Source organism: Dunckerocampus dactyliophorus, chromosome 9 (assembly GCF_027744805.1).
Source record: "Dunckerocampus dactyliophorus isolate RoL2022-P2 chromosome 9, RoL_Ddac_1.1, whole genome shotgun sequence".
Lineage (NCBI taxonomy): Eukaryota > Metazoa > Chordata > Actinopteri > Syngnathiformes > Syngnathidae > Dunckerocampus > Dunckerocampus dactyliophorus.
In genome coordinates, this window is record NC_072827.1 from 23,501,440 (window position 1) to 23,514,237 (window position 12,798).

Genomic DNA, 12,798 nt, shown 5'->3' on the forward strand with positions numbered 1-12,798 from the left:
GAATAAAAGACAAGGAAATGATTCGAAGTGACGTTTCTTGTCATAAAATAGTGTTTATTCAATATTCAACCTACAAGACACTTCCGCATTGGCTTTTCCGCCACGCTTTGACATTACTTCCGTTACACGTTAGTCTTTCTGCCTCCGCGACTATCAGGTAACGAGCAGACACGGGTGGGAATGTGTATGTTTTCTATAAGTCAAACGCATATACAATTACGTTTTGCATTTATGCCACATATTTGAAAATGACTGGGTCAATATCTGGCTTTGACTCGTTTCCGTTTACATTTCGAACGCGCTACGCTAATGCTAGCTACTTAGCTTTAGCTAGCCAGCACCGGCTAACGGTTAACTTACATAGTGCATGATTTTCCCGCTTTTAAGGGAACAATTCAACATTTTTATGACTTTTGGTTTATCTAGCAAGTATACTTATTTATGGTGGAAGCGAAATACGTCAAACATTGGGTAGCCGCTGTGGTTGAGGCGTGTCCAGTCAGCTATTGACTTTGTCTTGATCGTTGACAGTTACTTAGGTAAACGCTGTCGTGGTTCAATTAAAATCAATTGTCATAGTGTTTAATCAATAGTCGTGTTTTACTTTATTTATTTTTTACTTTATTTGAATTTGCGGCCTGCAGCACATTCTAGAAATTATATTAAACAAGAAAAACAACAATAACGAGGGAAAAAAGAGAAAAAGGCAGTAATAGGTGTTAATAGTCTTTGTCACCTAAAACACAAAGCTAACCCAAAGTTTTGCCTTTAAAAACATTTCAATTTTTTTTTTTATTATTAAATAGAAAGTATCAAAATGGCCATCGCATCCTTTAGCTTTTCCATGTGTCCTTCGGCAGAAAAAGTTTGGACACTTTGGGGTTTATTTGCTTTCTAATAGTTCTTAAACTGTACTTTGTGTGTTATTACTTCTTATTACTTGTATCGTGTCTCAGCCAACACTTGTCGCTTCCAGTTCACACCGAGCAGTAAAACATGGCCAACGACATGATCGAGAACATCACAAAGGTTCTGGTGCAGTCCGCCAAGCTGGTAGAGGACCAAGTGGATGCGGAGTTGACCAAACTCAATGAAATGGATGAAGATGATTTTGAGAGAATGAGAGAAAGACGATTAGATGCGCTGAAAAAAGCGCAGAAACAGAAACAGGTGTGTTTTGTGTGTGTGTTTTACGCATGTTTAACTACTTGTCATATATAATAGACACAGTGCACCAACTAATAGCTGAAATCGGTAACGCACCTCAAAGTACGTAAATGTCTACTTTTCCCCCTTTGGGGAAAAAAAAAATCAGGTGGCACCAGTTGAGTGCTATAATTACATTTAGGATGATGACATGTGGTGGAAGATGTCTTTGCCGCCCGCAGAGCAGACATGGCATCTGTAAAGCTTAAGTTTACAAGTGATCCAGAGTGAAATCTCCCAAACATTTCAACATAGCCAAAAAACAGGGATTGGGAAAAATGACACTGATGAGGAATGTCTGGAACGCTCTGCAGTTTTGTTACCTGAAGACCATTAGCCACCACAAGGGGAAATATGGCCGATGCATTTGACTCGTCCTTCAAGTTTCGCGTCACTTTTGCCCTGCACATATACAGTGACAATATTTTTATGTTTTGTGTCTCAGGAATGGTTATCTAAAGGTCATGGAGAGTATCGTGAAATTCCGAGTGAGAAGGAATTCTTCAGCGAGGTCAAAGAGAGCAAGAACGTCGTCTGCCATTTCTACAGAAATTCTACCTTCAGGTGACATCACTTTTTATTGTGCACTTACAGTATGAAACTAGTCAACAATGAAGAGGTTGACTTTTATCTCTGTCAACATATACACTGTAGATGTAAGATCCTGGACAAACACTTGTCCCTTCTGGCAAAGAAACATGTGGAGACCAAATTCATCAAACTCAACGTGGAAAAGGCGCCCTTCCTCACAGAGCGGCTGCGCATTAAAGTCATCCCTACCCTGGCGCTGCTCATTGATGGGAAATCAAAGGACTACGTGGTCGGATTCACCGACCTGGGTAACACAGACGAGTTCAGCACAGAGATGCTGGAGTGGCGACTTGGCTGTGCCGATGTTATAAACTACAGGTCTGTACTCTCATTTACCACCACAGTAATGCCCACTTCACGCTGAGATTTTGCAGCTTCATTCTTAAAACTCATTTTCAAAAAGATATTAATAATCGCTGTTTTGTGGTTGAATACAGCCTATTAGTCCAAAAATATTCGCATTGAATCAAATTTTATATCTAGTAAGAATTTTAAAGCATGAAAATGGCTTCATGAAGTGTAATAATAGGCTGTAATTAGGCCGCATGCTGGGCTGGTCGTTAGCATGTTAGCCACACAGGAGATGTGGACGATCTGGGTTTGAATCGAGATTGAGCATCTCTGTGTGGCGTTTGCGTGTTCTCTCCGGTATTCCGGTTTCCTCTCGCATTCCAAAAACATGCATGTTAGGTTGATTGGCGACTCTAAAATGTCCTTATGAATGCGAGAGTGAAAGGTTGGTTGGTTATATGTGTGCCCTGCGATTGGCTGGTGACCAGTCCAGGGTGTACCCCGCTTCTCACCCAAAGTCATAGGCTCCAGCACACATGAGCATTCAAAGATGCTTTGATATGTGGTATTCTACACTGGCTACTAGGTGTCAGTAATGTTAATGAAATGTTCGGAAGCACTAGACTTGCTCACCGGAGCAACGGCGTTTATTCCAGGTTTGAATTCTCACAACAGGCACAGTAATCCCTAACACGGGCTACTGTTGCAGCCGTAACTCAGGGCAAGCTATAACAACTCCGAACCCCGACGCCACTTCCTGTGCGCCCCCACTCAGCTGGTTGTGTGGTTTGTCAAAAATATTTCTTTTGAACAGTGAGAGAAATTCATTTGGAGTGTGCAGGAAAACCCCACTAATATGATAACAGTAATCTTCACAGCCACAAAGAGGTCCATTTTCCCAAAATCTTGCTTTTTCTGGATTGAAGAAAAAAATTGTTTTATAGATTTATCCAGATGATTGCATTGTCATAGGTACGGTACAATATCTTTTTTATCTTTTTTTCACTCCTGCCCACTATAAAAAAAAAAAATTAATTACCCAGAAAATTATTGTAAAGATTTTTTCCATACCTTTTGATGATTAATTTTAAATCATGTCTGTTAATTTAACTAAAATAATACTAATCAAATATACTTTCATTTTATTATATACTTTTTTTTTCTTTTTTTTTTTTTACTTATTTTAAAAATGTTATGACCACAAAAAAAAGATTTGGCTTTATAGGGCACTAAGATATATATGTTATATAAATTTTAAATGTTAAATACCAGAAAATATTGTAGTATGTTATAAGACTTTTAAGTCATTGGTATTATGTTTAGCATCACATTCTAAAAATATAACATTTTTTTAAAAACATTTTTTCAAATGACTTTTTATTGCTGGTTGGCTGTGGGAAATCACATGGTTTGACTGTGTTCTAGTGAAGTGTGCATTTTGACATAATGACCAATTATGATTCTTGTTCCTATAAATGGCAATAGTGTTTTTGATGATATTCCTCAGTTCATTTCATTATTGGGCCTTTTAGCTTAGGAACTATCATATCATTTTGTTCACACACAATTTCTGAGGGAATTGTAACTTTTTTGTCGTAGTGGTAACCTGATGGAGCCACCTACAGCCACACAGAAGTCACACTCCAAGTTCACCAAGGTGGAGAAGAAAAGCATCCGAGGGCGGGGCTATGACACAGACTCTGATGACGACGACTGAGGAACATCTGACAGATGTCTGGTTTCTCTTCTCTGGGCTACCTCGTTTTTATAGTCATAGTCAGCCCTGAAGTCTCCATGTTAGATGACTGATTTGTCTTTGGTGACAGGATGTCTGCTTGCTTTCATTATTAGACAAGAACATGACTTATGTGGAAGACTGCGTAGCTCATGAATACTGAGCTGCTCTCTACTATTCTTACTCTGATGTTAATTTGTGGCTTTGTTTGGTGACTAAGTTATTCCTCTTGACATCTTTAGAACATTTTTACTCATTTCCGTGTAGGAAGTTTGACCAATGGAGACTGAATTCCTTAAAACAATTGTATATAAAGTTGTGGCAGTTGTGTAATGGAATGAGCACCTGACAACTCAAAAACATCTTGTCAAAATTGAAGAGTTCTTACTTAAAAAATAAAAATAAAAAAATCCCTGGTTGACTACGAGCTGAGGTTGAAAACAAATGTGTTGTAGGACTCTTCATGGAATCTTAGACACTACATTTGCTGTCAGATGTTTTAATTTATGTTTTATGGATCCACCAGGTGTAACTACTAGCATCTTTATAATCTAAGACTTTATGGCCTTGGTGTCGACAGACTGAAGCAAGCGTCGAACAATCAGCTCCCCTTTGCTGTTGATATAGGAGTCGGCCATGTCCTGCTCGGCAGGAAGTCCGTACGGAGTCCTCAGTGGCTCGATTCTGAAGGGACACACGTACAAGACACGAGTACAAGGTCAGAGGCCTGTACTGCAAAAGTGGTTCAACAAACCCAGGCTTTGTGCTCATGATGCAGCTCAACAAATCTTAAATTCTGTTACCGCAACGGGGTGGTTATCAACTTGCCTTGTCAAATCCGGTTCTCAGCTTTGTGTGCATATATATTCGTGGTCATATTGTTCTACTGTGCAAAAGTGGAGCGATCCAGGCCCGTGTATTTTACACGGACACATTCCTGACAAAATAACCGAGAACCACTGCACTAATGCAAGTACAATCCAGAACAAGTCCTAAGTGAGGTAAGATGTTAAGTAAAAGTGTTGATGTCGCTACTGGAATAAACTCACTGTACAGTGTCGTAGTGATGCAGACCGCAGTGCAAGTGTAGTTTTTTTTTTTCTTAAACTTTGGGTCACAGGTTCGATTGCAGCTGTCACCGACATGCTTTCCTTTGTTAATATTTATGATCAATTAACTGTATTGTGACAGACAATTGTGATCTTGGTGATGTGCTGGTGCAGTCAAATCAATGAAGAGGATGGTTTATGATAGGTCCTCATTCTTCAGTTATGAATTAATGACACTTCCGACTCAAAATTGTAATGAAAGTAATTAACTCAACACGACTTTAAGGCATAATAAACCGGTGTCTAATAAAAATGTGTACATAACTATAACATATATATATATATATATATATATATATAAATTGTAGGGCATCAATACTAAAACAATGAAAAATGCCTAGAGCATTAATGCAAACGTGAAAAAGTGGGGGAATGTAATAAAATTTTATTCAACAGTTGAGCATCTACTAAAAATATATACATTGAACTAAACTGACAGGCATCTTAATATAAAAATACAAAATGTAAATGAGCAAAATTGTAGGACAAAAGTAAAAAAAAAAAAATTGGAGGGCATCGAATGAGAAAATAAGTTTAAAAGAAAGCAAATTGAACATTATCAAATGAGTGTCTGTCCTAACGCATTGAACATTTTGTTCATAAATGCCAATGGCTGTCACACTGCTGCAAATATATCTTAAGTCACTTCAAATGTCGTGTCTTACCTGATAAGATGTTTGATGAACTTTAGTTGGTTGTTGACCGCAGGTATGTTCTTGTGGATGACAGGGACATTTGCCTACATAAGACAACACTGCATGTCACAAGGCGGGTATTTTTTTATATATCTGCTTTTGGTGCCTTAGGAAGTTAAAAAAAAAAAAAAAAAAGGTTATCGGAGGAACTGCCTCACCTTTTCAAGGCCAAAACTCTTGACCATGTCTTTCTCCCAGTATGGCCTTCTCACCACACTTCTAACTCTGGTCACTATGTGCAGTTTGTGCGGCTGGTTAGGGTCACCGCCGTACTTCTCATGTTCTTGTGACCGCTCTGCAAATATCTGAACGACCCCCCCCCCCAAAAAAAAGTGTTAAAGAGCACTACAAGTAGACTGAATATTTGAAGAAATATATAGTATATACCAGAGCTGTGAATTGAAGTGACGCGACTTGGACACGACTTGACAATATCATAAAAGACTTGCAAGTCGACTTTGACAAGTCTGATGACTTGAGAATACTTGATTTTAAGTTAATGTGTTAAGAGTAAAACGTGTCCCAATTGAAAGTATTCAACTAACATGATCGTTATGTCATTTCCAGCAAGACAACATATTTTCCCTTTGAATCTGTCTCATTGAATGTATCTATTGACATCCAATCAGGTTTAAGAACAAACGTGTGGATTAAATTTCCTTGCAATGACTAAATCCTGAATGCTATGTCAGCACTCTTTTTCTCCAAGTCGTGTCACCACTGGTCTTATTTTATAAAAAAAAAAAAAACAAAACAATTCAAAGTTAATTTACTGTATTTGTCCAATTTAAAATGTAATATTTGTCGCATTGTTACAACTGAATTTTATTTGCAAGGACTCAAAAATTTCAAGCCTATGACTTCGGTCTTGAAACTTGATTGGACATCTTTACTGGAGACTTGAGACTTGCAAATACCGACTTGCTCCCACCTCTGGTATATACTGTATGTGTATACACGCACACACATACACTGTATATACAGTACAGTAATGACTATATACAGTATATACATAGTTTTTAAGTTTTTACCTCTTGCGGAATTCTTGCTTTGCCAAACTTGCTGCGTGAAGACACAAACGTGAGACAACGCGAAAGTGCGGCTGCTGTTAGCGTCTGTCCACAGAGACATTTTCCCAATGTTAGCATGGTCGTTGTGTCAAAAACGCTTTCCAATATCAAGTTTTAAGTATTTTGATCAAACATGGCGTTTTTGTCCACCCCAGCAATGTTCTTACCTTGACTGTTGACGACTTTAAAGCGAGTGCTGACATGTTGTATTTAATTCCGTAATACATCCATTCACTGGTGTTATCTGACCCACATGCAGGCCAAGGTTACGGCGTCAAAAACAGCGTAAATGTGTGTATAAACTCCAGCGTCCTTTAATAGTATGAAAATAAAAGCAAAATAACATACGTTGATACAGTATTTTACTAAATAATGACTCAAATACCTAAAAGGAAAACAACAAAAGACACATGATTGTCCACCGTTGAGCCGATTGTAAACCGGAGCCGGAAATGTACCCACTGATCTGTATAATATATCTGGATAGCTCATTGGCGATGACTTGTGAAGGCAAACGGCCGCCATATTGCTACTCGCAAGAAACACTTCTCGGGAAAGCTTTTGCATTCGTGGTGAACTTATTTTTATTAATTCGGATTGGACACAAATTTTGACTTAAGATGCCTGCATGTGCAGCTATTAACAGCACAAATCGCCAGTTCAAAGGCGGTGGACGAACATTCCACGTGTACGTATGATTGAAATGTAGATTTATGATTGATAATTCAAGGGTTTTACACTGTCCATCTCTCAGATATTTTCGATCGTATAAAATTCCTCTGAATAAATGTATGTCCAGAATTGATACGTTTATATAGCTCTATAATAGCTAAGAGGAAATTACATACTTTTTTGTTGTATCATGATATATGTATTTTTTTAAGGGACGAAGTTGCGTTACTTGAAGGAATGGGAGAATCTCAGTGCTTCCATGATGGTTACCAGGCATTGTATTCAGTGCAGTTAGCAAGCCAGTTTGCATACAATAGACCCGGCATGACCCTTCATTTGGATAAACAATTTTTTTTTTTGCTGAATGACTGACGTAAAACGATTCATTCATATGATATGTTCTGGAAAATAATATTACTGAACATGCATACCGGTATGTTTGAGATTGCAAACAACGTATTGTCTTACCCAAAGCATATGGTTTTGTTTCAGTGTTGTTTTTTCTGTGTGTGTGTGGGTGTATGTGTTTATGGTTATTACACATTATGGTTATCACATATTATTCCTGTGGGTTTTGTTCAAATATATTTCTATATCAGAAAAGAGGTTATTTGTATTTCATAACACAAACAAAAAAATAAAAATCAGCAAAATGTTAAATAATTTTAAAACTTGTCCAAAGTCACTCTCTTTTATGATTCATATTTTGTACAGACGAGAGCATAGTGAATTGTATTAAAGTAAGAAAAAAAGTAAAGGATCATGACATGGGATATGGGATGGGATATGCAGTTAAAATTAAAATCTCTTTCTAGAGGAGTAAAACTATGCATTGCTATATGGGAGTGCTGAGCCAGGGTGCAGAGTAGAATTTTGTCCCAAAGGCAATGAAAATTGGAAGGGGGAAAGTACATTTAATATAGCCAAAAGATAGACAATAACGTGTCAAATCGTTTTTAAGGGAAGAAGGTTGCGTTACTTGAAGGAATGGGAGAATCTCCCCGCTTTTTAATTTAAAATATAGATGTTCTGCGAGCCTCTTCATCTGCTTTGTACACTATGTACGATGTGCCAATGTAGTCGCGATGTGAGTAGTAAGATGGCGTCTCTTTGGCTTCAGCGGCTTGCACTCCGGCGTGCGACGTATGAGCTATCCAGCTATATTATACAGCTCAGTGAATGTACCCAGTAAAAGTCGTCTTCTTCCTCGTCTTCCTCGTCTTCTTCGTCTTCTTCGTCTTCTTCGTCTTCTTCGTCTTCTTCGTCTTCTTCGTCTTCTTCGTCTTCTTCGTCTTCTTCGTCTATGCTGCCACCTGCTGTGTCATGTAATATCATGCCTATCGAAGAAGAGACGCGTCAGAAGTGCCTTTTCTACATTTTCATACAAAATGGTACGGTAAAAAACAATATAAATACGTATATTTTTAAATTTTACAATGATTTAATAAAAACATTTACCACGTGCTTTAATATTATTTAGAAATTACAATTTAGTTTCCATGTAACTGTTCGAAATACGGTAAACGCAGCCACGAATGTTCCGGGGGATCACATTTCGCTATGCTTACAGCTACTTTCGTCTCATTTTATATATTCTACGCCTTCTATTAAAAATGTAAAACAGTACAAGTACATAATATAGTATTGGCGTAAGCTTTGGTGGGTTTTCGTGCCACAATTTAGCTTGCGTGTAACAACAGAACTGAATGCAATGATAACGTTTCCGAGGGGATTTATTTTGGCGGCGTACCCCTGGCAAACCAGAGAGGAGACACGTAATTATGTTGACAGTGACGGTCTATTCATCTGATATCACCACCGTTATGTATCTACGTTAAGATTATTGTAAGCAGTGACATCAGACTCGGAAACATGACTCAAAATCATCTGTCAGGCATGGAGACGTCTGCCGTCTCTGTACTGAAGAGGGCGGTGGAGTTGGACCAGAGTGGCCGCTTCCTGGAGTCTCTTGTCTGCTATCAAGAGGGTGTCCAGCTGCTTATAGACGTCTTGAAAGGTCTCCGCATCATCTGTGTTTTGGCCACATGCATATATGTGGACACATTTTCTAAAATCATGTCTGTCTTGTCAGCAGCCGTGAACGATGAGTCCAAGAAAGGACACTACAGGGAGAAGATCAAGGGCTACATTGACAGGGCAGAGCAAATCAAAGCGCATGTGAACCAAATGAAAGAAGGTAGATATCATAAAATGTACGAACCAACAGTCAAATATGCCTATTGTTGATGTCTTGGTCTTCAGACGGGAAGTACCACGAGCAGATCAAGATAGCAGAGGATGCCACAGGTTACAGCTATGAAGCCGTTTTCAAGCCATACATCAGCGGCACACTCACAGAAGTCTGGGTGGAAGACCCATACATACGTAACACTCACCAGGTCAGACAAAAGAAATTACACTTACTGTAGGTACTGCATGTTGTTGTGTCTGATATTTTGGGTTTTTTGACAACATCAACACAAAGCACTCATACACAAAGTGTGTGTTTGTGTGCGCCGCAGCTGTACAACATCCTGAGGTTCTGCGAGATGTTGCTCAAAGCGCCCTGCAAGGTGAAAACCATCCATCTCCTCACATCATCAGACGAAGTAGGTCTTTCTCTTTTGTCACAAAGGCTTGTTGTTAGGCAGAGAAAAAAAATTGGCATATTCAATCACGGGTTCCCTGGAAACTTGTGGGGTTTCCTTCCCACACCGCAGGGAAAAGACAGGGAGAGTCGGCATCAACAGGAGTTTATGAGATAAGTGTTTAATCATGATTGTATGGGCAAGAATCATATTTGGTAACTTCAACTTGGAATTAATAATATAATATATTATAATGTTATATATAATATAATATTGTAATATATTGAAAGAAAAGTATACAGTAGATCCCAGTTGAACTAGAATAGTGCTTGTCCATGCAGTACTTGCTACTAGTTTAATTTCTGCTACGTTACTTTGCATTGCATCTCACGAGGCTACACTCTTCTGCACTCTGTGTGTATGCTACCGGCCCCGCCTCCGCCTCCACCCACCGAGACAAAGAGACTGTATGTCTGAGAAGAGGGCTCACACCAGTTCACGCCCAGGTGCTAAAACCAGTGAACCCTCGTCCGACCCGTTTGGAGGCGGGAGATGAGGAAAACAGACACGCATGCACATGTCAATATATTGAGGCCGGCAAAATTATCGAGGTGATTTTAATTTAATGTGTGATTAATCTATTTATTATCGTCCCGGACCTAGTGCTTGTGCGAAAGTTTTTTTTCTGAACGGGAAACCTTGGCATGTTTTAATCCTGTGAGATCTTGTGATTCGAGACTTTTCACTTCCGATTCGATACCGATATTGCTGCCTTGAATATCAATGTGATATCAGCACAAATCGTACATACTGTTATTTCCTATTTTGGAATGTGGAATGTTAGAAAAGGATTGATCAAGTGATATTACTCACACAGAGGACAGTAGTCAGCAACAGTTGGTATGAGAAAAACGGACCCATTTACTTCTTTCTGCATCTGGACTTTATAGATCTATCAAAGTTGATCAACTCCTAATGATTTATTATACTCCTTTTGGTGGTAGTTCTGACACAGTCATAGAATTTTGGAGTTATTTCCCATCCCTCCCATCAACATACACTTCTGCAGGCTGACGCTAGCCAACAGAGAAGCGCTCTGGCCGAGCTGAAGGACAGCCTCAATGCTCATGGTGTCGCTCTGGACCTGCAGTACTCTTCCACCATCCATGACAGGGAAATCAGGTACAGCAGCCTCACACGTACACGACACACACGCTTCATCAATGGTGTGTATTGTGAAGGAAAGTACGGTGGTACAATTTTTGCATTCAAACAAAATTCCCCATAGGAAATCATGTAAATTGACTGATTTAAATCGCTTTTGAGTCAAACCGTCACAGTCATAAAACCTTTATTAACTGGATGGCAATGTTTGTTTTACGATTGTCGACATATTTCAGGAAGTGTATAGAAAGAGGCTTGCTGAAGGCGAGTCCACTTCATGCATTGCCCTTGTTTAACTTTCTTAAGTGTCATGCATGTGTAAAAACAAGTTCACTTCTGTTGATATTAAAACTAGCAATGACACAAAGCAAACAAAAAGTGTTATGAAGTGGCGTTGTTTAAGGAAGTGTGGAGGAACACTTGCTGAAACGGAGTCACACTTTTTAACATTCCTAACTGTCGTGCAAGTGTAAAAGGAAGTTAAGCTATGTATGTTAAAACTATTTTAAAAACGGGAAATTCAGTACTCACCATTAATTGTGATGACACATTGAGAAGCGTCCTGAAGGGGACTAGTGCGTGTACCTGGGAGGAGACTCTTGTCATTACAGTCAGTTTGTTGTTGCTTTAGCCATACTGTACTGAGCAGCCAGGACAGAGACGCGTGTACTGCTTTCACCGCTACCCTTCTGTGATGGACTCACGTGTTTTTCCCAACATTTTTGAGGTTCAACACTAGACTGGTGGCATTGATTTAAAATGGAAATACTTCCAGGTTTGATAACGGTTGGATCATCAAAATTGGAAGAGGGCTGGATTACTTCAAAAGACCCAAAGTGAGTTTTCATACATTTAATATTTTACATATTCATAATTTGCACTTTAAAGTGACCTCTGACCGACTCACAGGGACGATTCTCCGTTGGATATTGTGACCATGACCTGAGGCAGTGCTACGAGACCACAATAGACATTTTCCACACAAAACACACCAAAACCCTATGAGGAAGACATCCTCATTTTTAAAATGTCATATTGATCTGTCTTAACAGTTGTAATGTGTAACAATAATGTCATCTCCTATACAAATTTTACAATATCTGTTGAGATATTTTTTCATTGGATGCTCTTGAAAGTGGGAAACTGGGTGGTGGTTAGTTGTTTTTATCTGTTGGCGAAGTATTGTAATAAAATGTCTTTATTATTTGAATGTCTTTGGAGCAATGTAGAATGAATGTATTATTCTTATTTGTACTATTGTTATTCATATTTTATGCCAATTCAGTGCACGTCTACACTTCAGTCGTGTAAAATTACTGTTTTATTACATAAATACAGAAATTTTTAAAGGTAGAACGATGCAGATCATGCAAAAAAATAACACACAAAAATGTGAAATGTGTAAACCAAGGCACTCAGCCCGGTAATGACATACACAAATGATACTCGAAGTTTCCTAAAGGTGGCCTTATCGAATCAGTACATCTAAAGTATGCCTCCTATGTATGGATAGGAAATTGACACAAATTCCAAAGGAAGAGTGTTCTAAAACTGAAAATGGAAAATGATTCCAAAAACAAAACAACCTGCAGTCAAATGCAGTCAAGGGAAGTCTTGCCCTCCCTGCTTAGGCTGCTGCCCCCGTGTGCCGACCTCGGATAAGCGGTAGAAGATGGA

The 12,798-nt window shown here is 38.8% G+C and overlaps 3 protein-coding genes across 8 annotated transcripts; 2 read left to right on the forward strand and 1 right to left on the reverse strand.

The window, feature by feature from the left end:
* Positions 1-3: 3 nt before the first annotated feature.
* On the forward strand, positions 4-5,164 carry txndc9 (thioredoxin domain containing 9). The gene is made up of 5 exons (XM_054787121.1): positions 4-157; positions 977-1,170; positions 1,652-1,770; positions 1,861-2,115; positions 3,688-5,164. Exons 2-5 carry the CDS (start codon positions 997-999, stop codon positions 3,803-3,805), a joined length of 666 nt encoding a protein of 221 aa, XP_054643096.1. The 5' UTR covers positions 4-157; positions 977-996; the 3' UTR covers positions 3,806-5,164.
* Positions 4,307-8,653, reverse strand: mrpl30 (mitochondrial ribosomal protein L30). Of its 3 annotated transcripts, none has more exons than XM_054787124.1 (6): positions 8,555-8,653; positions 6,865-7,009; positions 6,659-6,742; positions 5,786-5,932; positions 5,598-5,671; positions 4,307-4,507 (listed from the first exon to the last, which is right to left on the reverse strand). In XM_054787124.1, the coding sequence occupies exons 2-6, from the start codon at positions 6,922-6,924 to the stop codon at positions 4,375-4,377; spliced, it is 498 nt and encodes a 165-aa protein (XP_054643099.1). In that variant the 5' UTR covers positions 6,925-7,009; positions 8,555-8,653; the 3' UTR covers positions 4,307-4,374. The 3 variants fall into 3 exon arrangements, with proteins under 3 accessions (XP_054643099.1, XP_054643097.1, XP_054643100.1); XM_054787122.1 differs by lacking the exon at positions 8,555-8,653 and adding an exon at positions 7,083-7,171; XM_054787125.1 differs by lacking the exons at positions 6,659-6,742; positions 8,555-8,653 and having other exon boundaries at positions 6,865-7,167.
* mitd1 (MIT, microtubule interacting and transport, domain containing 1) lies at positions 7,357-12,327 on the forward strand. 4 transcript variants are annotated; one of them, XM_054787120.1, is made up of 8 exons: positions 7,357-7,385; positions 9,264-9,386; positions 9,465-9,566; positions 9,632-9,768; positions 9,892-9,978; positions 11,027-11,139; positions 11,897-11,957; positions 12,031-12,327. In XM_054787120.1, the coding sequence occupies exons 2-8, from the start codon at positions 9,266-9,268 to the stop codon at positions 12,124-12,126; spliced, it is 717 nt and encodes a 238-aa protein (XP_054643095.1). In that variant the 5' UTR covers positions 7,357-7,385; positions 9,264-9,265; the 3' UTR covers positions 12,127-12,327. The 4 variants fall into 4 exon arrangements, with proteins under 4 accessions (XP_054643095.1, XP_054643092.1, XP_054643093.1 ...); XM_054787117.1 differs by lacking the exon at positions 7,357-7,385 and adding an exon at positions 8,647-8,760; XM_054787118.1 differs by lacking the exon at positions 7,357-7,385 and adding an exon at positions 8,647-8,760 and having other exon boundaries at positions 9,892-9,942.
* The last annotated feature ends 471 nt before the right edge of the window (positions 12,328-12,798 follow it).

Excerpts from the sequence above, each read along its gene's own strand:
- mitd1 (XM_054787117.1), top strand. The coding sequence starts at position 8,673 with ATGCTGCCACCTGCTGTGTCATGTAATATCATGCCTATCGAAGAAGAG. Across the intron at positions 9,387-9,464 it reads GCTTATAGACGTCTTGAAAG|CCGTGAACGATGAGTCCAAG; the intron begins GTCTCCGCATCA and ends TCTTGTCAGCAG. Across the intron at positions 9,979-11,026 it reads TCCTCACATCATCAGACGAA|GCTGACGCTAGCCAACAGAG; the intron begins GTAGGTCTTTCT and ends ACACTTCTGCAG.
- mrpl30 (XM_054787124.1), bottom strand. The coding sequence starts at position 6,924 with ATGTATTACGGAATTAAATACAACATGTCAGCACTCGCTTTAAAGTCG. Across the intron at positions 6,743-6,864 it reads TAAAGTCGTCAACAGTCAAG|ACGCTAACAGCAGCCGCACT; the intron begins GTAAGAACATTG and ends CTCTGTGGACAG. Across the intron at positions 5,933-6,658 it reads AAGCAAGAATTCCGCAAGAG|ATATTTGCAGAGCGGTCACA; the intron begins GTAAAAACTTAA and ends GGGGTCGTTCAG.
- txndc9 (XM_054787121.1), top strand. The coding sequence starts at position 997 with ATGGCCAACGACATGATCGAGAACATCACAAAGGTTCTGGTGCAGTCC. Across the intron at positions 1,171-1,651 it reads AAGCGCAGAAACAGAAACAG|GAATGGTTATCTAAAGGTCA; the intron begins GTGTGTTTTGTG and ends TTTGTGTCTCAG. Across the intron at positions 1,771-1,860 it reads TACAGAAATTCTACCTTCAG|ATGTAAGATCCTGGACAAAC; the intron begins GTGACATCACTT and ends TATACACTGTAG.